The 20772-nt window shown below is 44.6% G+C and overlaps 1 protein-coding gene across 2 annotated transcripts in view; it reads left to right on the top strand.

Annotated features, from left to right (window-relative positions):
* The window catches only part of LOC126323231 (G-protein coupled receptor 54), a 124698-nt gene that overhangs the window by 99140 nt on the left and 4786 nt on the right, over positions 1-20772 (top strand). The window contains exon 6 of one of the 2 annotated variants that reach the window (XM_049994617.1): positions 3588-3764. The exons of the other annotated variant lie outside the window; for it this stretch is intronic. Within the exon in view, the coding sequence (XP_049850574.1) occupies positions 3588-3764 (177 nt within the window). The remainder of the gene's footprint in view (positions 1-3587; positions 3765-20772) is intronic. 2 annotated transcript variants of the gene reach the window in all.

Here is a 20772-nt window from a genome sequence, read left to right as displayed (position 1 = left end):
TACCCATGGTCTTCCAGACCTTGAACTCCCACGGTGTTGAGGTCAACAAATACAAATTGCAATTGTGCCAGCCTTCCATCACTTTCTTGGGTTACACCATCTCCACTGATGGAATACAGCCTCCCAAATCTCGCGTGCAGGCCATCATGTCAATGCCGCCCCCTGCTACTGACAAAGATCTCCAATGTTTCCTGGGCACAATAAATTACTACTACCGTCACCTGCCCTCTTCTGCCACCGTGCAGTCCCTGCTGACAGACTCGCTGTCAGGTAAAGAGACTTCGGGTCTCAAACCCATTTGCTGGACTGCACCTATGCTGGAGGCCTTCAATGCACTAAAGACTTCTTTAGCTCATGCCATTATGCTTGTCCACTCCAACCCTTCGGCTGAGTTGTTCATCCCTGAGGAAACCAGTGACATCGTGGTGGGAGTGGTACTACAGCAACACAAGGCAGACATGGTTTCCCCTCTTCATTTCTTCTCTAAAAAACTATCAACAGATCAGAAGAAATACTTTGCTTTCGATAGAGAACTCCTTGTGGTCTACAAGACTGTTAAACACTTCTGCCCCGATGTGGAGGGTCACTCGTTCGTCATCCTCACAGATCACAAACCACTCGTAGATGCTTTCTGCAACCCCCCCCCCCCCCCCCCCCCCCCCCCACGAGGACCCACCCCCTCAGCATTTCTGCAACTTTGATCTAGTCTCCCAATTTACAATCGATGTTCGCTACATCAAAGGCACAGACATCACCACAGATTTTTTCTCAAGGATCAATACTATTTTGCACATCATAGACTCATCCAACCTGGCTGCCCTACAAGCTCTCCTCATGGACCCTCAAGCATCCCTTGTGTTTACCAAAGCTAAATTCCCTGGCATTGTGGGCGAGGTGTGGTGTGACTCTTCTACTGGTACCTTATGCCCATTGCTCCCACCCCCTTGTGCCAGCAGGCCTTTGACACCTTACATAACCTCGCTCACTCTGGTGTCCACACCACTACATACCTCATCTCTGAGCATTTTGTTTGGAAAAATATAAGATGGGACTGTCAGACCTGGGCATGCAGCTGCGTCCCCTGTCAACACAATAATATCGGCTGCCACACCACCCCACCACTAGGCAGGTTCAACATTCCCCCAGGACGATTTCGTCATGTACATATCAATCTTATTGGTTCTCTTCCACCGTCGGGGGATCACAGATACATTCTATCCACAATCGACCACATGTCCCGCTGGGTAGAGGCAAGTCCTTTACCTAATATCATGCGCGACACTGTGGCCAAGGGCTTTCATCTACTCATGAATTGCTAGGTTTGGTTGTCCGACCATCGTCACCACCGACCAGGGATGGCAGTTTGTCTTCCCTGTTCACAATTGTATGCAATATGTGCAGCATAAAGAAAATTCATACCACAGCCTACCACCCACAAAGAACAAGTTGGTAGATCGGTGGCATCACACTCTGAAAACGGTCCTTAGGTCTCACGATTGCCTCTGGTTTGAAGCCCTTCCATGGGTGCTCCTCAGCCTCCACTCAAATTTCAGGCCCGACATACAGGGAACTATCTCAGAATTCGCTTTTGAGGAGAACCTAATCCTAGCAGGACAACTCATTCAGCTTCAGGTACCCAAAGATTTCCTCCCCTATCCGGATTTCACTCACTTCACTCACTTCAAACATGCAAGCCTCCACCCACCTATCAGACACTCCCTGCTGAGCACTTATGTGCCAGCTGCTCTCAACACTTGCTCCCATGTGATGCTGAGAGACGATTCGGTCTGACAACCTATGCAACTACCTTACCTCAGCCCCTTTAAAGTCCTCTGGTGGGGTGATACAACTTTCAACATCATCGTCAAAGACTCTCCCCAAACTGTTTTTCTACACCAACTCAAACCAGCATTTGTGGACCCCAATGTCCCCCTGCTGGCTTAGTCAGTTTCTTCTAATGACTCTCCCGCCAGTCTCTCTCCCACCGTGGTGTCTGACATTGTTTCTCCTTGGGCCACCATGCTGATTTTTTCACCCGTCGCCTCCGCATCACCATTCGCGGGTTTCTAGGATATGTCAACCTCCATCCTGTATGCGGGTTTCGCTGGTACCTCATCGACTATGGAGAAACCCTCTCCCATAGTCACCCTGCTGTGCAACATACTCCCACACCGCATGGACGACATTTTAATTGTAACTCTAGATGACTGAGTTCTCATTCTACTCACAGACACTGCGACCTTGCCATCCAATGACCAGCAAGTGCAGTGTTGCGCATAGCCTCCCCTCCCTCATGAGTGTGACCTGATGACAATCCGCACCTTCATCTTGCCGGATGGCTCAGTTAGCATCCAGGCTTGCCACACCTACATCCTGCTATCTGCCATTCCGCCCAACTGCTCATGTGCCGGCCGCCGCATCGTCCGCCCTTGTGGGGTCAATGACTTTGAGGTGGACCTGCCCCTCCCATCACTCCACCTCTGCACCCTGCCGGGTCGAGGTGGAGGTCCCAGTCACGCGTCTACCATCTTGTACGACCACCAACAGTGTCAAAGCCCACACTGTCTCCAACCAAGACTCACCTGTGGTACTCCGTACTGGGGAGGGTGGGAGGGGGGGGCCATGTGGCATCGATAGGTCATATTGACCTTCAACAACATGGTCTTTGACTGAGATTGGGGATTCAGGCTGCCATGTAATTCTATAGCCTGCATTTATGTCTCTTGCTGTGAACATGTGTAGAACTACTGTAGAAATACATATTTATGTGCAGATATTTGTGGGACAGTTTGTTCAATATACTTCTATGCACATCATGACCCTATAAGTGTAATAAGCTTGTGGATAATATAAATCTACCAATCCATGAAGATATTGGCGATGCAAACACTAACTGACTCTGCTGTATATAACTAGCAACAAAAACATCAGAGATCATTGTGGAAGATGTGTTCAATCTTACTAATGCATGGGCTAAAGAGTGGACTGGCAACAAAATAATAGTACATCAGACGTCACCCAAAAATCGCTAGGATTTGACTTGTCTTGCAAACCATAGCCATAAATAAAATTAGAACTAAACATGCCTGCTGTGCCTTTTTTTCATTTTTCTTTTTTTACAAAAATGGAGTAAGCATCAATTCCCGCTTGTGATTGTGAATATCCGCTGCCCACCAGTTACAACGGAGATGAGTGTACCACAAGATTATGAGGAAGTAGGCAGGAAGTATTCCTGCTGGCAACTCCATAGTTGACAGATTATATAAATACCCTAGGTGTTTGTTTGTAAGGTTTTGCTTTATATATGCTATACTATACATTCTATGTCATTTTTTATGCATCAAAAAGCCATATGATGAATAGTGTTGGGGGGGAGTGGTGGCAGAATGAAGTGAGATTTCGGTGAGGCTGTTATCAGAAAAATGTTGGAAAGCTACCCAGGAAGAATAGCAGAATCTTATATCGATTCTTCCTCACTCTACTGCATTTGTTAAGCATGATCTGTTTTGATGTATTGTATGAACAAACAAATTATTTGCATTGTAAAGTTTTTGAATGGAATAGTTAATATTTGTTCTCTTTTACAGCTTGATTACTATGAGAAAAAACTGCAGAGAACACATCAAAAAGTATTTGTCAGCTACAAAACAAAAGTAGCTCGAACCATGTTCATTATTTTAGTAGTCTTTGTGATATGCAGAGGTCCTTACACTGCTCTTATATTTGAAAGATATGTTTGGCAAGCACTAAGTCAAATGAATCAAGTAAGTTTGAATTTGAATGGTTGTTTCCAGGTTTTTAGTAGAAATAATACCAAGCTTCCAGATTTTTAGGAATAAAGTACTGCTTTCATTATTATGTTATTAGTTGGAACTCTTAGAATCAATTAATGAATGTTAGACTATGGCACCTTAGGTCTCAGGTTTAATCCCTGTTCAGTCCTGTATTTTAATCTGTTGCTTATCACTTCTTTCGTCCATAGCACTGTTAATGTGAAAAATACTGATTTACCCAATGGCTCAGACTCCATATTAAACTGTAAGTCCTCCTATAACAAGTTTGAGGCACACAAAGTTTACCACCTCTAATAGGACCATGCCTAGTAAAGTGCTGTGATCATCAAACCAATCTTTGGGTTGATGACAGCTTTACTTAAATTTAATACTGTTATTGTTTTATGCATCTCAGCTTGAAGAGAAATGTTCAATGTGTGAAACGTGTCAAAGATCAACATGGTTGGAGTGAGACAGCTACAAGATGAAGTTATGTTTTTAACATGGAAATTAAGTAACACTTGGTTGTACTTGACGTACTGGCATGGAGCAATAAAAATAGTCAGAATATAGTACATAGTATTAATCTATATCTGCATCTATATCTACATCTACATTCATACAGTCTCATATACACTCCTGGAAATTGAAATAAGAACACCGTGAATTCATTGTCCCAGGAAGGGGAAACTTTATTGACACATTCCTGGGGTCAGATACATCACATGATCACACTGACAGAACCACAGGCACATAGACACAGGCAACAGAGCATGCACAATGTCGGCACTAGTACAGTGTATATCCACCTTTCGCAGCAATGCAGGCTGCTATTCTCCCATGGAGACGATCGTAGAGATGCTGGATGTAGTCCTGTGAAACGGCTTGCCATGCCATTTCCACCTGGCACCTCAGTTGGACCAGCGTTCGTGCTGGACGTGCAGACCGCGTGAGACGACGCTTCATCCAGTCCCAAACATGCTCAATGGGGGACAGATCCAGAGATCTTGCTGGCCAGGGTAGTTGACGTACATCTTCTAGAGCACTTTGGGTGGTACGGGATACATGCGGACGTGCATTGTCCTGTTGGAACAGCAAGTTCCCTTGCCGGGCTGGGAATGGTAGAACGATGGGTTTGATGACGGTTTGGATGTACCGTGCACTATTCAGTGTCCCCTCGACGATCACCAGAGGTGTACGGCCAGTGTAGGAGATTGCTCCCCACACCATGATGCCAGGTGTTGGCCCTGTGTGCCTCGGTCGTATGCAGTCCTGATTGTGGCACTCACCTGCACGGCGCCAAACACGCATACGACCATCATTGGCACCAAGGCAGAAGCGACTCTCATCGCTGAAGATGACACGTCTCCATTCGTCCCTCCATTCACTCCTGTCGCGACACCACTGGGGGCGGGCTGCCCGATGTTGGGGCGTGAGCGGAAGACGGCCTAACGGTGTGCGGGACCGTAGCCCAGCTTCATGAAGACGGTTGCGAATGGTCCTCGCCGATACCCCAGGAGCAACAGTGTCCCTAATTTGCTGGGAAGTGGCGGTGCGGTCCCCTATGGCACTGCATAGGATCCTACGGTCTTGGCGTGTATCCGTGCGTCGCTGCGGTCCGGTCCCAGGTCGACGAGCACGTGCACCTTCCGCCGACCACTCGCGACAACATCGATGTACTGTGGAGACCTCACGCCCCACGTGTTGAGCAATTCGGTGGTACGTCCACCCGGCCTCCCGCATGCCCACTATAGGCCCTCGCTCAAAGTCCGTCAACTGCACATACGGTTCACGTCCATGCTGTCGCGGCATGCTACCAGTGTTAAAGACTGTGATGGAGCTCTGTATGCCACGGCAATCTGGCTGACACTGACGGCGGCGGTGCACAAATGCTGCGCAGCTAGCGCCATTCGACAGCCAACACCGCGGTTCGTGGTGTGTCCGCTGTGCCATGCGTGTGATCATTGCTTGTACAGCCCTCTCGCAGTGTCTGGAGCAAGTATGGTGGGTCTGACACACCGGTGTCAATGTGTTCTTTTTTCCATTTCCAGGAGTGTATTAAAAACAAAGATTCCAAGACTTACCAAACGGAAAAGCGCCGGTAGACAGCCTCAATAAATAAAACACACAAACACACACACAGAATTTCTAGCTTTCGCAACCGACGGTTGCTCCTTCAGGAAAGAGGGAAGGAGAGGGAAAGACAAAAGGATGTGGGTTTTAAGGGAGAGGGTAAGGAGTCATTCCAATCCCGGGAGCGGAAAAACTTACCTTAGGGGGAAAAAAGGACAGGTGTACACTCGCACACACACACATATCCATCTGCACATACACAGACACAAGCAGACATGTGTCACTCTCTCTCTTACAGAAGTGCTCTCTCTTTAAGTCTGAGTTCTTTATTGAGACAACCGCATGTAACTTTCAGCTACGCAACTGCATTGGAGTGTTTTGCTATGCATTGATATTGTTTTGCTATGCTCCCTTAAAACCCACATCCTTTCGTCTTTCCCTCTCCTTCCCTCTTTCCTGAAGAAGCAACCATCGGTTGCGAAAGCTAGAAATTGTGTGTGTGTGTTTGTGTGTTTTATATATTGTGCCTGTCTACCGGCGCTTTCCCACTTGGTAAGTCTTGGAATCTTTATTTTTAATATATTTTTTCCATGTGGAAGTTTCTTTCTATTTTATTTACTTCATACAGTCTCACTTGTACATAATATGTATTAATGTGCATGTGAGGCTCTATAATAAATACCATACTAAAGAGTGCTTATCTGTGTTCATGCATCACCACAAACAAGGGTATATGCAGTAAATGATAGTAAAACACAAATTATCATGTTTGATGAAACCCACTGTTAATGAAGAGCTGCAGCATTTGTGTACATATTCTAGCTTTTGAGTATATGTAAGAGTAATATGAAGAAGGAATGGAGGATATACCAGTTTAGTAGGAACAGTAAGAAAGAAGCAGTAACTAAAAATTCCAATCTAAATGCAAATAAATTATAGGTTATGTTACAAGCAATATGTGCCTTTACTGTTAACATTTATATTTCACAAACTGTCAACAGATATATGGTGGAAGGTAACATAACATAATAATAATAATAATAATAATAATAATAATAATAATAATTCCATGTTGCTCAGTAACCTGGTGCAAGTCTTTCACTTGGATGCCACTTTGGTGATTTGTGTGTCCCTAACCTATCCCAGTAATACTACTGGGTAAAGGGAATCATCAGTTTAATGTGGAATTCAAATCACTTGTCACTTCTGGTGAATCTTCACCTCACTGAGAGGTGAAGGCTACATTAAAGGCAGACTGAACTATTTTGTGGTATGGGTGGAATTTGATATTGTGACCTTTTAGGTTTCTGGGCATGCACTTCATCACACACAGGCGAAACACTTGGAAGGTACATGATGCCCAATACTAACCATTTTCCCACCCCCTGATTCATTCTGCATTTGTGAACATACAGAATACGTGTATGGGGTAAAATACATTGTTTAACTTCTTCATGAAGACATTGATCCAACTGATTCTACTACTGCTTCCTTGCTCTGTATTCCAGTAGTTTATCAAGCAGCTCTATGATGCTCTCCTGCTTAATAAAACTTGTAAGAAACCATGAAGTTTCTTGAGCCTAATTATCCTTGGTAACGATCCTAAAATACTGAAAGTATTTGAGAATGTCTTGAGTGGACTTACATAAGTAATTTCTTTTGTAAGTGAACCATGCCTTTTGAGGATTTTGATGGTGGTCACCATCTGGAAACTGCTTCTGTTACTATTATGTACACATGGTTATTCCATATTTAGTTTGTTGAATGTGCACCCATAATTATATTATCATTGTACCTTATTCTTCTAATGTGTCACATCTTCTGTTCTCAGATATTATCACATTTATTTGTTATTAACATCCATTAAATAATATTTGCTGAACTCAAGCAACTGGCTGTCTTTTACCTGAACTTTTTTGAATTGTGTTATATATCTCTGTACATACCAATACCAGTGAAAAATCCAACACCAGGGAGGATACCTGTGAATGAAATTAATTTTACACCACAGATTAAGTACATGTATGTACAGAAACAATTATTAATATACAACTGTACATGGTCTCTCATTTTTAGGACTGAATGTAGTAGAAACTGCCTTATATTGCAATCAGTGCCTCTAAATATTATGGTTTGATGTCAGAGTCAGCTCAGAATGTTACTGAATAATCTTCTATCCTATGGTTTACGTGCAAGTCTGAAAAGTGTCATGAGTGATTGCTGGAGGATTGTGACAACTATTTCCCAGATGTATCTTATAGGTGATATTTGAGGCAAATTTACAGACCAGGAGGTACCAACTGTTATTCAAAGATGACTTGCCCATCCAACACCTTATGTAACCAGGCACTGTCCTGCTGAAGTATTGTGACTGTAATTGCCTGAAAGAGGTGTTTGGGTATTAGAAACTCCCTGTTGTAGCAGATGCTATTCAAATTACCATTAATATGTTAGAGTCAAGCTCACATCTCTGCTTATAATATAAAAGGTTTCTTTGTTGACTATTTTAATCATGTAACAGATAAATTAAATCATAATGAATATTATGGAGTGCACAGTACAGATGTAACTGCTTCATAACTGAATGGCTTGTTTCTAAAAGGTGTTAACTCACAAATGATAAATTATTCAGGAGGAAGAAAAACATTCCTCAGCCTTGTTTAATAATAATTTAATGGCAAATTTCTTTCTTTTATGTAAAACAGTTCATTTTCTGAAACTTCCTGGCAGATTAAAACCGTGTGCCAACTGAGACTTGAAGCTGGGACCTGGGCCTTTCATGCGCAAGTGTTCTATAAATGAGCAAGCCAAGCATGACTCGTGACTCATGAACCATCCTCACAGGTTTACTTCCACCAGTACGTGATCTCCTACTTTCATATTTCACAGAAGTTCTCTTGTGAAAGTTGTGAGGCTAGTCCTCCTGGAAGAAAGGATATTGTGGAGATGTGGCTTAGCTATAGCCTGAAGTTTGTTTGCAGAACATATTTTTCACTATGCACCAGAGTATGCACTGATATGAAACTTCCTGATATATTAAAATTGTATACTGGACTGAGACATAAACTTAGGATGTTTGCCTGTCACCTACATTGCCCACTTTCGTAACATCTAAGCTACAGTCAGATAAGAGTCCACTTTAATGGGACAATAGTTGTAGATTTTGTAAAATCTGCCACTGTATGCCTTTTTGTGAGTCACCAGTCTTCTGAGGGCTTTGACATGACCAGACGAGTTCCTTTCCCAAGCTGACATCAACTCAAAGTAGCACTTACATCTACAACCTCAATTATTTGTTGCATGAAATGTTTAGTATCCCGCTTGGAACGTTGAGAGTGGGTAGGAGCAGAAAAAGGTGAAAATCTCTCGGTACTGCATGTGAATTAAAATCACCTTTACTTTAGCAACAAGAGTAATACATAAATTTGCCCTGAGGTGCGAAGCTGAAGCAAAGTGTCCTGGTCGTCTGCTCTTGATCAAATGAGCAGAATCTCCAGTGGTGCTCATAGAGCTGAACAGCGCCTGCTAGAGGGTGCTGTCGTCGTCTTCTGTCGTAGTGCCAACTTAACAGCCAGCTACGCCGTGGCATGCTAGCTATTGATACCTCATCCCTCCCCCCTGAAATGATGCATTGTCGTTGAGTATGGCTTCTGACAGTGGGTGGAGGGACCCAGGGGTGGTGAAGCTAAGGGGGCGGACAGCAAAACAGCCGGGGAATGCTCTCCACCCACGACCCCAAATTGCTCATGAGGGGGCGAGAAAAATGCCCTATGGAAAAACTGCCCAGGCCATGCACTGCCACTGGGTATGCTCAGATGAGGAGGTGGAGAAGCAACTTCCATTGGCGACAGCGGCGGCGGTGGCATGACAGCAGCCTCAGCATCCATTGGTTGTGGCGGCGGTGAGAGGCAACTGTCAGGTGCAGGTGACCGGATCGGCAGCAGTGTCTACGACAGGCGTGCCCGCGGCAGAGGCATTAGCTGCGGAGGTGCCGTCAGTGGAGTCATGGGCTGAGGCAGCGGAAGCTGCAAAGCCTCTAATTCTGCCAGAAAACAACCAGCGGCAGAAAACAGAGGACGGCACAAATGAATCTGGTTCTGGTGTCACTTGAAAGTGCTGGAGAGACCAGAAATGACAAATAAGGCACAGCCAAGCTGGCGAAGAATGCGCCCCTGCTCCCAGTGCTGCCTGCCAGAGAAAATGTGATATAACACCAAATCATGTGGCGCCAAGCCAGAACGAGGCGAAGCAGTGGGAGCACGCAGCGGCGGGTGCAATAGCTGCAGGAGTGACCGATGGGTGCGGCCATGTAGCAATTCCGCTGGGGAATGGGTGCCATGAGGCTGAGAGTGATAGGAAGCAAGGGAAGTCCAGGGCATGCACTCGAGAGAGTGAGTGGCACACAACTTGCTCATCTATGACTTAAATGTACGCACCAAATGTTCAGCCTCACCGTTAGACTGGAGGTGGAACGGGGCTGAGGTCAGATGGTGAATGCCATTAGCAGCACAGAACACATCAAACTCAGAGGACACAAATTGGGGGCCATTGTCAAAGGAATGCCCTCAATGCAAGAAATAGACATCAAAGCCCGAATAGTACTGGCAGACATAGTAGAAGACATAGGTACAACAAAAGGAAAGTTGCTGTATGCATCAACAACTATCAACCAGTGGGTGTCCCAGAAAGGACCTGCAAAATCAATATGAATGCGCCAAGACGCAGTAGGAGTCGCCCAAAGAAAGAAGCGCTAGCAGGGAGCAGATTGATGCGCCACGCAAGAGCGACAGTTAGCAAGCAAATTCCCAATTTGTTTATCAATGCCGACCCAAGTGCAGTGATGACATGCTAATTGCTTCGTCCACACTATACCCCAATGACCAGAGTTCAGCAATCTGAGGATTTCCGACTGCAATGAACGAGGTACAACAACACGAGACTGATCATTGTCAGTTCATAACAAGATAATACTGTGGTGTTCAGACAAGTTGTGACGTTGTGCAACGTAACGCCGTACAAGAGGATCTCGAATCTGTGTAGCAGATGGAGGCCATTGAGTAAGAATATACTGCAAAAGAGTCAGCAAAGAAGCATCAGCGGCTGTCATGGCAGCAATGCAACAAAAATACACTGGAAAACCATCAGCTAATTCCTTATCTTGTGAATCAATAAACATGCATGACAATTTGGAAGAATCAAACACTGCGTCAGGAATGATAGGTAGACAAGACAAATCATCAGCATTGCCATGCTGGGCCGTAGGCCAAAACAAGATTTCGTAATTGTAGTTAGACAAAAACAAAGACCAGCATTGCAACTTTTGTGCAGTACGGGCTGGTACAGGCTTTGACAGGTGAAACAACGACGTCAATGGCTTATGGTCGGGTACCAAATAGAACTTGCAATCATACAAAAAAGGCATGAAACTTGGTTACTTCGTAGACAATAGCTAAAGCTTCTTTCTCTATTTGAGAATAGTTTTGCTGGGCAGAACTGAGCAACTTAGACGCAAAAGCAATCGGGTGATTGACAGAGGGGTTTGGGTTTGTTTGGGGAAGGAGACCAGACAGCGAGGTCATCGGTCTCATCGGATTAGGGAAGGACGGGGAAGGAAGTCGGCTGTGCCCTTTCAAAGGAACCATCCCGGCATTTGCCTAGAGCAATTTTAGGGAAATCACAGAAAACCTAAATCAGGATGGCCTGACGTGGGATTGAACCGTCGTCCTCCCAATTGCAAGCCCAGTGTCTAACCACTGTGCCACCTTGCTCGGTGCAATTGACAGAATTAATGCGACGTGAGAGAACCGGTCCAATGCCATGCGAAGATGCATCAACAGCCAAAACAACAGGTTTGGAGGGATCGAAAGGAATCAAACAGCGATCGCTCAACAAAGCAGATTTGAGCTTGTGGAAAGCAGAGTCACATTCTGAAGACCAAACAAAAGGAACATTCTTACGCCGAAGGCTATGAAAAGGTGCTGCAATCTGCGCTGCATTTGGTATAAACCTAATATAATATGTAATTTTTCCCAACACAGACTGAAGTTCTTTCAAGGTCCTGGGTGCTGGCAAGTCTCTAATCGCACTGAGATGTGACTGCAAGGGGTGGATACTCTGTCCGTTAATCATATGTCCTAAATACTGAATCTCAGTTTGAAAAAAATTGCACTTGTCTCTGTTACACTCTAGTCCTGCCTGTATACGTATAGTAAATAAGGCACGCAAATTCTGCAAGTGTTCGTCAACTATATCATCCAGATAATTGGAACAACCATGGAAGTGGCACATAACTGCTGCAAGTAAGACTGAAAAATAGCAGGGGCTGAAGCACAACTGAACGGAATGCGGCGAAACTTGAACAATCCAAGTTGAGTGTTGATCACAAAATAGTGCTGTGACTGCTTGACTAGCTGAATCTGAAAGTATGCCTCCCACATGTCAATCGTGGAAAAGAATTTTCCCACACCAAGCTTATCAATGTCTTCAGGACGCATTAAGGGAAACGTAGCTACCGCTATCTGGGGATTTACTGTAGAGTTAAAGTCAGCACAAATATGGAGATGACCATTTGGTTTCTTCACACACACTACAGGTGAAGCCCATTGCAATACAGAAAAAGGTTCAATGACACCAATGTCTTGCAAATACTTAATTTCAGAAGCTACGTTGTCATGCAGTGCATGCAGTACTGGGTGTGCACGCCGGAAAATAGGCATGGCATTGTCTTTAACTGCAACATGTGCTGCAAAGTCTGTGACACAACCAAGGCCATCAGAAAAGAGTTCAGCAAAATCATCGCCTAGCATGGCAACACTGTCTGCATGGTCACTAGTGCTGATGCAAAGTACATTGTCATAAACTGCGAGGCCAAAAAGTTCAAATGCATCCATGCCAAACACGTTTGTAGCATCACTAGAGCGGAGCACATGGAAAGACACTGTACAGGCCGTTGCACCATACGTGGCTTGCAAACTACACATGCCGAGCACTGAGATTTCCTGTCCAGTAAAGGCAGTCAGCAAGGAATGCGAATGATGAAGTGGGGGTGAACCAAGCAAGTCATACGTTGATTTGTTCAGTAAAGAACTGACGCACCAGTGTCCAGCTGCAAGCAAACTGAACGTCTACAAATGTTCAAAGTAACAAAAAAAGTTTTCTCGCATCACGCTGAATGCGAGAGGAAGTGTCTGGCAAAACTTGATCCACACAATGAGCTGTTGTAGCATGTGAAGCAGAAGGCTTTGAATAAATGGCATTAACGTCCATAGGTTGATGTGAAACAAGGTCATGGCAGTTTCCGTTCTGGTGATGCCCACGTGAGTGACACGAATGGGAGACAAGTTTGGAATTAGAGTTTCTCTTACTACACACAGCTTGCACATGTCATTTCTTATTACAAAAATAACACTGTGCTTGACAGGATGAGCAACTGTCCCATGGGTGGGCACGAAATCAGTTCGGACATTATTTCAGTTTCTTAGAGGGTGCCTGGTTTGAACCATGTTTACATGCGTGCGAGCACCGCAGCGTGGCTGGGGCCGGGAGGAAGGGCATGTGTTGTGCTGCGCTAACAGTACACACACCTGGGGTCACATCAAATGCGGAAGTTGCCATGTCTAATGTGTTTTGTCTGTCTAGCAAGTCAACTGCTTCCTGCAAAGATAGGTTTTTAAATTTGAGGATTTGCTTGCTGATGTGGTGATCTGCCACATTCTGAACAATAGCATCTCTAATCATTATATCCACATATGAGCGTCCACATGAGCAATTAAAGTCACAATCAGAAGTTAGTCCCTGAAGGTCCACTAACCAAGATTTATTGGACTGAGTAGGGCCACACCAGAGGCGAAAGAATTTGTAGCATGCAGCTACCACATTTACACCATCACAAAAGTGGGAGTTCAAAGCATCAATCACTTCATCATAAGTTTTAGTTTCTGGGCAGGTGGTGGGAAACAACTTGATGAGCACACGGTATAACACAACACCCATGTTGGCAATGAAAAAGGCTAGCCGCGCTATGCCTGGTATGTTGTATGCTGCAAAGTGTGCCTCGATCTGGGCGATGTATTCTGGCTAGCGTTCAATGTCAGGATTGAAAGCACAAAATGGCAGGTGGTGGCATCACTGAAGTAGCTGCAGTTTGTAGTGTGACCAGTCCATTAATGGCAGCAAGCAGCTGCGTCACTTGCTGAGCCTGAAAATGTACAAGATCAGACAGCAAAGCCTGTTCCTGTGACGAAGCCATGGTTTATGCAAATGAAAGTCTTATACTGAGGCTAGCACAAAAAGAAAGCAGTACCGAGCGAAAAAGGAAATGAAAGGGGAAACTTGTCGCCAGATTTTGTAACCCGGCATGTGGGTAGGAGCAGGAAAAGGTGAAAATCTCTTGGTACTACAGTGTGAATTAAAATCACCTTTACTTTAGCAACAAGAGTAATACATAACTTTGCCCTGAGGGGCGAAGCTGAAGCGAAGTGTTCGAGGCGTCTGCTCTTAATCAAATGGGCAGAATCTCCAGTGGAGCTCATAGGGCTGAACAGCACCTGCTAGAGGGCGCTGTTGTCATTGTCTGTCATAGTGCCAGCTTAACTGGCAGCTACACCTTGACATCCTAGCTATCGATACCACAAAATATATTTGCATGTATAAATATGGAGAACAATCAGCTATGTAACAGAAAATGACTATGAAAATTTGTGGAGGACTGGGACACAAACCTAGATTTCCCACTTATTGGGAGTGGTTTCCTCACCATTAGGTTATCTGAGCATTCGTGGCCAGACCCAAACTTTCATAATTTTCATATCTCATCAACTAAATGTGTCTACAACATGCACTTGTGCATCCATTATGTATATTCTCATACAGGGGAGACATTTTAATTGAAAGTTGCGTGCCTGGTGTTGATGGCTAAATATGATATTGCAGTGTCTGTGTGGTTCAGAAATATGATGCAATGTTCCTTTGGACATGCATGCATGCTGGATGTATTACAATCTTTGTGTTCTTCCACACCTTTTACCCTTTACAGCTTCCTCTAGTGCCATGGAGATTATTTCCTGATCTCATAACATGTGCCATATCATCCTCTGCCTTCTTCTTATCTATGTTTCCCATATGTCCTTTCTCTACTTATTCTGTTCTCTGTTCCTGTTTTACCACTACCCATGATTCACTGCCGTACAATGCTGCGCATGACGCACATTCTCAGAAATTTCTTTCTCAAATTAAGGCCAAATTAAGGCCAGAAGTGCCGTACTTGGTGTACTACTCTGCTTTTTATGTTCATTTGCTTTGTTTTGCTTACAAGGCAGCAAAATTCTTTTAACTGTCTTGACACTGTGATTGCCAGTTTTGATGTTAAGGTTCTTGTTATTCTCATTCCTGCTGCTTCTCATTACATTTGTATTTTCCACTTTATTCTGAACCTATATTCTGTCATCATTAGACTTATTTCAATCCAACCTATCCTGTAACTTTTCTTCACATTCACTGAGGATAGCAATGTCATCAGTGAAAGTTGTCATTATATCCTCTCACCAGTTTGCTTCTTCAATGTATAGCTTGAACGGTAAGGGAAAAAGACTGCAATTTGAGCACTCAGTTCTTGGTCTTCCAATCTTATTGTTCCCTCTTTGTTCTTTGCATATTGTATATTACCCATCTCTTCCTATATCATACTCCTATTTTCCTCAGAGTTTCATACATCTTATAGTACTTTATACAGATGAGTGCTTCTGCTAGCTCTGGATATTCAGTGAACACATCTTGATTTTTCTCGAGCCTTGCTGCCATTATCAAGTGCAATGTCAGAACAGCCAATCTGATGCTTTTATCTCTGCTACCCCATAACTGATCATCTAACAGATCCTCAGTTTTCTTTTCTATTTTTCTTGTCAGTAGCTTTGATGCTTGAACTGTTAAGCTGGTTGTGCAATAGTTCCCAACTTATCAGTCTTTGCTCTCTTCAGAATTGTGTGGATGATCTTTTTCCAAAGTCTGATAATATGTCACCAATCTCATACATTCTACACACCAGACTGAATAGTCATTTGGTTGCCAGTTTCCCCAATGATTTTACAAATGCTGATGGAATATTGTGTATTATTTCTGTCTTACTTGATCTCAAGTCTTCCAGATTCCTTTTAAATTCAGATTCTAGTACTGAATCCTTTATGTCTTCCATACTGACATCAGTCATCTTCTTTCATGTTGTCTGACAATTCCTCCTTCTCACAGAGGCATTTACTGTACTCATTCCACTATTTTGTTCTCCCCTTCATGTTTAACAGTGAAATTCCCATTGCACTCTTAATGTTACCACAATTGCTTCTAATTTCATTGAAGAGTGTGTAGATTTTTCTGTATGCTGAGTCAGTCCTCCTTACAATAATTTCTTTTTTGATTTCTTCACTTCTTTCCTGCAACCATATCGCCTTGAATTCCTGCACTTTCCATTTATTTAATTCTTTATATTGCTGCATCCCTGTCTCTCCCTGAACAATTTTATACTTCCTTCTTGTGTCAGTTTTTCTGTTAGTCAAGGTTTCTTCACAGTTACCATCCTTGTACCTTTGTTTGACCATCCAGCACCTGTGATTGCCCTTTTTAGCGATGTCCACTCCTCTGCAACTGAATGGCATTCTCTGGTGTTTCTTAGCATAGTATCCACATCGTTATTGAAGTTCAAATGTATCTCGTCATTCCTAAGTACTTCAGTATCTCAGTGCATTCCACACTGATTCTTATGGATGATTCTCTTAAACTTCTGTCTACTCTGCATCATTACTAAATTGTGATCAGAGTCTATACATGCTCCCATTTATGCCTTAGAATCTAGTATCTGATTTCAGATTTTCTGTTTGATCATGATGTAATCCAGCTGGAACTTCATGTGTCTCCAGGTCTTTTCCAAGTATACTTCCTCCTCCTTTGATTATTGAACAGAATATCCATTACTGCCATCTGAAATTTATTGGAGAACTCAATCAGTCTTCCTTCACTCTCATTCCTACTGCCAAGCCCATGTTCTCCTGCAATCCTTTTTTCTATTCCTTCCCATACAATGACATTCCGGTCCCTCATGATGTTAGATTTTCATCTTGTTTTACATACTGAATTACTCATTCAGTATCCCCATATACTTTTGCTATCTCTTCATCTTCTGCTTGCAATATTGGCATGTATAAGTGAACTATTGTTGTCGGCATTGGTTTGCTGTCAAATGCGATGACATCAACTGTATCACTGAACTATTCACAGTAGCTCATTCCCTGTCCTACTTTCTTATTCATAATGAATCCTACTCAGATTACACAATTTTCTGCTGCTGATGATATTACTCTATATTCATCTGACAAGAAAGACTTATCTTCTTTTCATTTCACTTCACTGACCGACGCTATATCTGGACTGAGCCTTTGCATTTCCCCTTTAGATTTTCTAGCTTTCCTACTATGCTCAAACTTCTGACATTCCAAGCTCCAACTTGTAGAATATTATCCTGTTGTTGGTTATTCCATCGTTTTCTCACTGTCTACTCCCCCTTGGCAGTCCCTTCCTGGAGATCCAAATGGGGGACTAATCTGGAATCTTTCACCAATGGAGGGATCATGATAATATTTTTTTAAATTACAGGACATATGTTCTGTGGATACCCATTATATTTCTATAATGCAGTGGTTTCCTTTGCTTTCTGTATTCTCATGTCCTTGATAATTGCTGATTCTTCCACCACTTACTGGCATTTCCCACTCCAAGGGCAAGACAGTGAATCTCTGTCCACTACTCTGAACACTTTGACAAGGCTACTGGCAGAGCAAGGGTGACTTCTGATGCTGCAAGTCTTCAGCTGCCATTACTGATGATTTTTTATTCAAAATTTAAGCAGTGGTAGGGTTTGGACCTTTGACCCAGGGAATTTTGATTACTAGTTAAAGATGCTACCCCTAGACCATGACCACAGAGAGAACAGTAGCATTCTTAAAGTTCCAGAATGAGATTTTCACTCTGCAGCGGAGTGTGCGCTGACATGAAACTTCCTGGCAGATTAAAACTGTGTGGTAGACCGAGACTCGAACTCGGGACCTTTGCCTTTCGCGGGCAAGTGCTCTACCAACTGAGCTACCGAAGCACGACTCACGCCCGGTATGTTTCGCAGAAGAGCTTCTGTAAAGTTCGGAAGGTAGGAGACGGATACTGGCAGAAGTAAAGCTGTGAGTACCGGGTGTGAGTCGTGCTTCGGTAGCTCAGTTGGTAGAGCACTTGCCCGCGAAAGGCAAAGATCCCGAATTCGAGTCTCGGTCGGGCACACAGTTTTAATCTGCCAGGAAGTTTCATATCAGCGCACACTCCGCTGCAGAGTGAAAATCTCATTCTGGAAACATCCCCCAGGCTGTGGCTAAGCCATGTCTCCACAGTATCCTTTCCTTCAGGAGTGCTAGTTCTGCATGTTTCGCAGAAGAGCTTCTGTAAAGTTTGGAAGGTAGGAGACGGATACTGGCAGAAGTAAAGCTGTGAGTACCGGGCGTGAGTCATGTGCTTCGGTAGCTCAGTTGGTAGAGCACTTGCCCGCGAAAGGCAAAGGTCCCGAGTTCGAGTCTCGGTGGGGCACACAGTTTTAATCTGCCAGGAAGTTTCATATCAGCGCACACTCCACTGCAGAGTGAAAATCTCATTCTGGAAACATCCCCCAGGCTGTGGCTAAGCCATGTCTCCACAGTATCCTTTCTTTCAGGAGTGCTAGTTCGGCATGTTTCGCAGAAGAGATTCTGTAAAGTTTGGAAGGTAGGAGACGGATACTGGCAGAAGTAAAGCTGTGAGTACCGGGTGTGAGTCGTGCTTCGGTAGCTCAGTTGGTAGAGCACTTGCCCGCGAAAGGCAAAGGTCCCGAGTTCGAGTCTCGGTCGGGCACACAGTTTTAATCTGCCAGGAAGTTTCATATCAGCGCACACTCCACTGCAGAGTGAAAATCTCATTCTGGAAACATCCCCCAGGCTGTGGCTAAGCCATGTCTCCACAGTATCCTTTCTTTCAGGAGTGCTAGTTCTGCATGTTTCGCAGAAGAGCTACTGTAAAGTTTGGAAGGTAGGAGATGGATACTGGCAGAAGTAAAGCTGTGAGTACCGGGCGTGAGTCGTGCTTCGGTAGCTCAGTTGGTAGAGCACTTGCCTGCGAAAGGCAAAGGTCCCGAGTTCGAGTCTCGGTCGGGCACACAGTTTTAATCTGCCAGGAAGTTTCATATCAGCGCACACTCCGCTGCAGAGTGAAAATCTCATTCTGGAAACATCCCCCAGGCTGTGGCTAAGCCATGTCTCCACAGTATCCTTTCTTTCAGGAGTGCTAGTTCTGCATGTTTCGCAGAAGAGCTTCTGTAAAGTTTGGAAGGTAGGAGACGGATACTGGCAGAAGTAAAGCTGTGAGTACCGGGCGTGAGTCGTGCTTCGGTAGCTCAGTTGGTAGAGCACTTGCCTGCGAAAGGCAAAGGTCCCGAGTTCGAGTCTCGGTCGGGCACACAGTTTTAATCTGCCAGGAAGTTTCATATCAGCGCACACTCCGCTGCAGAGTGAAAATCTCATTCTGGAAACATCCCCCAGGCTGTGGCTAAGCCATGTCTCCACAGTATCCTTTCTTTCAGGAGTGCTAGTTCTGCATGTTTCGCAGAAGAGCTTCTGTAAAGTTCGGAAGGTAGGAGACGGATACTGGCAGAAGTAAAGCTGTGAGTACCGGGTGTGAGTCGTGCTTCGGTAGCTCAGTTGGTAGAGCACTTGCCCGCGAAAGGCAAAGGTCCCGAATTCGAGTCTCGGTCGGGCACACAGTTTTAATCTGCCAGGAAGTTTCATATCAGCGCACACTCCGCTGCAGAGTGAAAATCTCATTCTGGAAACATCCCCCAGGCTGTGGCTAAGCCATGTCTCCACAGTATCCTTTCCTTCAGGAGTGCTAGTTCTGCATGTTTCGCAGAAGAGCTTCTGTAAAGTTTGGAAGGTAGGAGACGGATACTGGCAGAAGTAAAGCTGTGAGTACCGGGCGTGAGTCATGCTTCGGTAGCTCAGTTGGTAGAGCACTTGCCCGCGAAAGGCAAAGGTCCCGAGTTCGAGTCTCGGTGGGGCACACAGTTTTAATCTGCCAGGAAGTTTCATATCAGCGCACACTCCACTGCAGAGTGAAAATCTCATTCTGGAAACATCCCCCAGGCTGTGGCTAAGCCATGTCTCCACAGTATCCTTTCTTTCAGGAGTGCTAGTTCTGCATGTTTCGCAGAAGAGATTCTGTAAAGTTTGGAAGGTAGGAGACGGATACTGGCAGAAGTAAAGCTGTGAGTACCGGGCGTGAGTCGTGCTTCGGTAGCTCAGTTGGTAGAGCACTTGCCCGCGAAATGCAAAGGTCCCGAGTTCGAGTCTCGGTCGGGCACACAGTTTTAATCTGCCAGGAAGTTTCATATCAGCGCACACTCCGCTGCAGAGTGAAAATCTCATTCTGGAAACATCCCCCAGGCTGTGGCTAAGCCATGTCTCCACAGTATCCTTTCTTTCAGGAGTGCTAGTTCTGCATGTTTCGCAGAAGAGCTTCTGTAAAGTTTGGAAGGTAGGAGACGGACACTGGCAGAAGTAAAGCTGTGAGTACCGGGCGTGAGTCGTGCTTCGGTAGCTCAGTTGGTAGAGCACTTGCCCGCGAAAGGCAAAGGTCCCGAATTCGAGTCTCGGTCGGGCACACAGTTTTAATCTGCCAGGAAGTTTCATATCAGCGCAAACTCCGCTGCAGAGTGAAAATCTCATTCTGGAAACATCCCCCAGGCTGTGGCTAAGCCATGTCTCCACAGTATCCTTCCCTTCAGGAGTGCTAGTTCTGCATGTTTCGCAGAAGAGCTTCTGTAAAGTTTGGAAGGTAGGAGACGGATACTGGCAGAAGTAAAGCTGTGAGT

Source organism: Schistocerca gregaria, chromosome 2 (assembly GCF_023897955.1).
Source record: "Schistocerca gregaria isolate iqSchGreg1 chromosome 2, iqSchGreg1.2, whole genome shotgun sequence".
NCBI lineage: Eukaryota > Metazoa > Arthropoda > Insecta > Orthoptera > Acrididae > Schistocerca > Schistocerca gregaria.
Note: the sequence above shows the minus strand (reverse complement) of the source record. Positions and strands in the feature narration are given on the sequence as shown.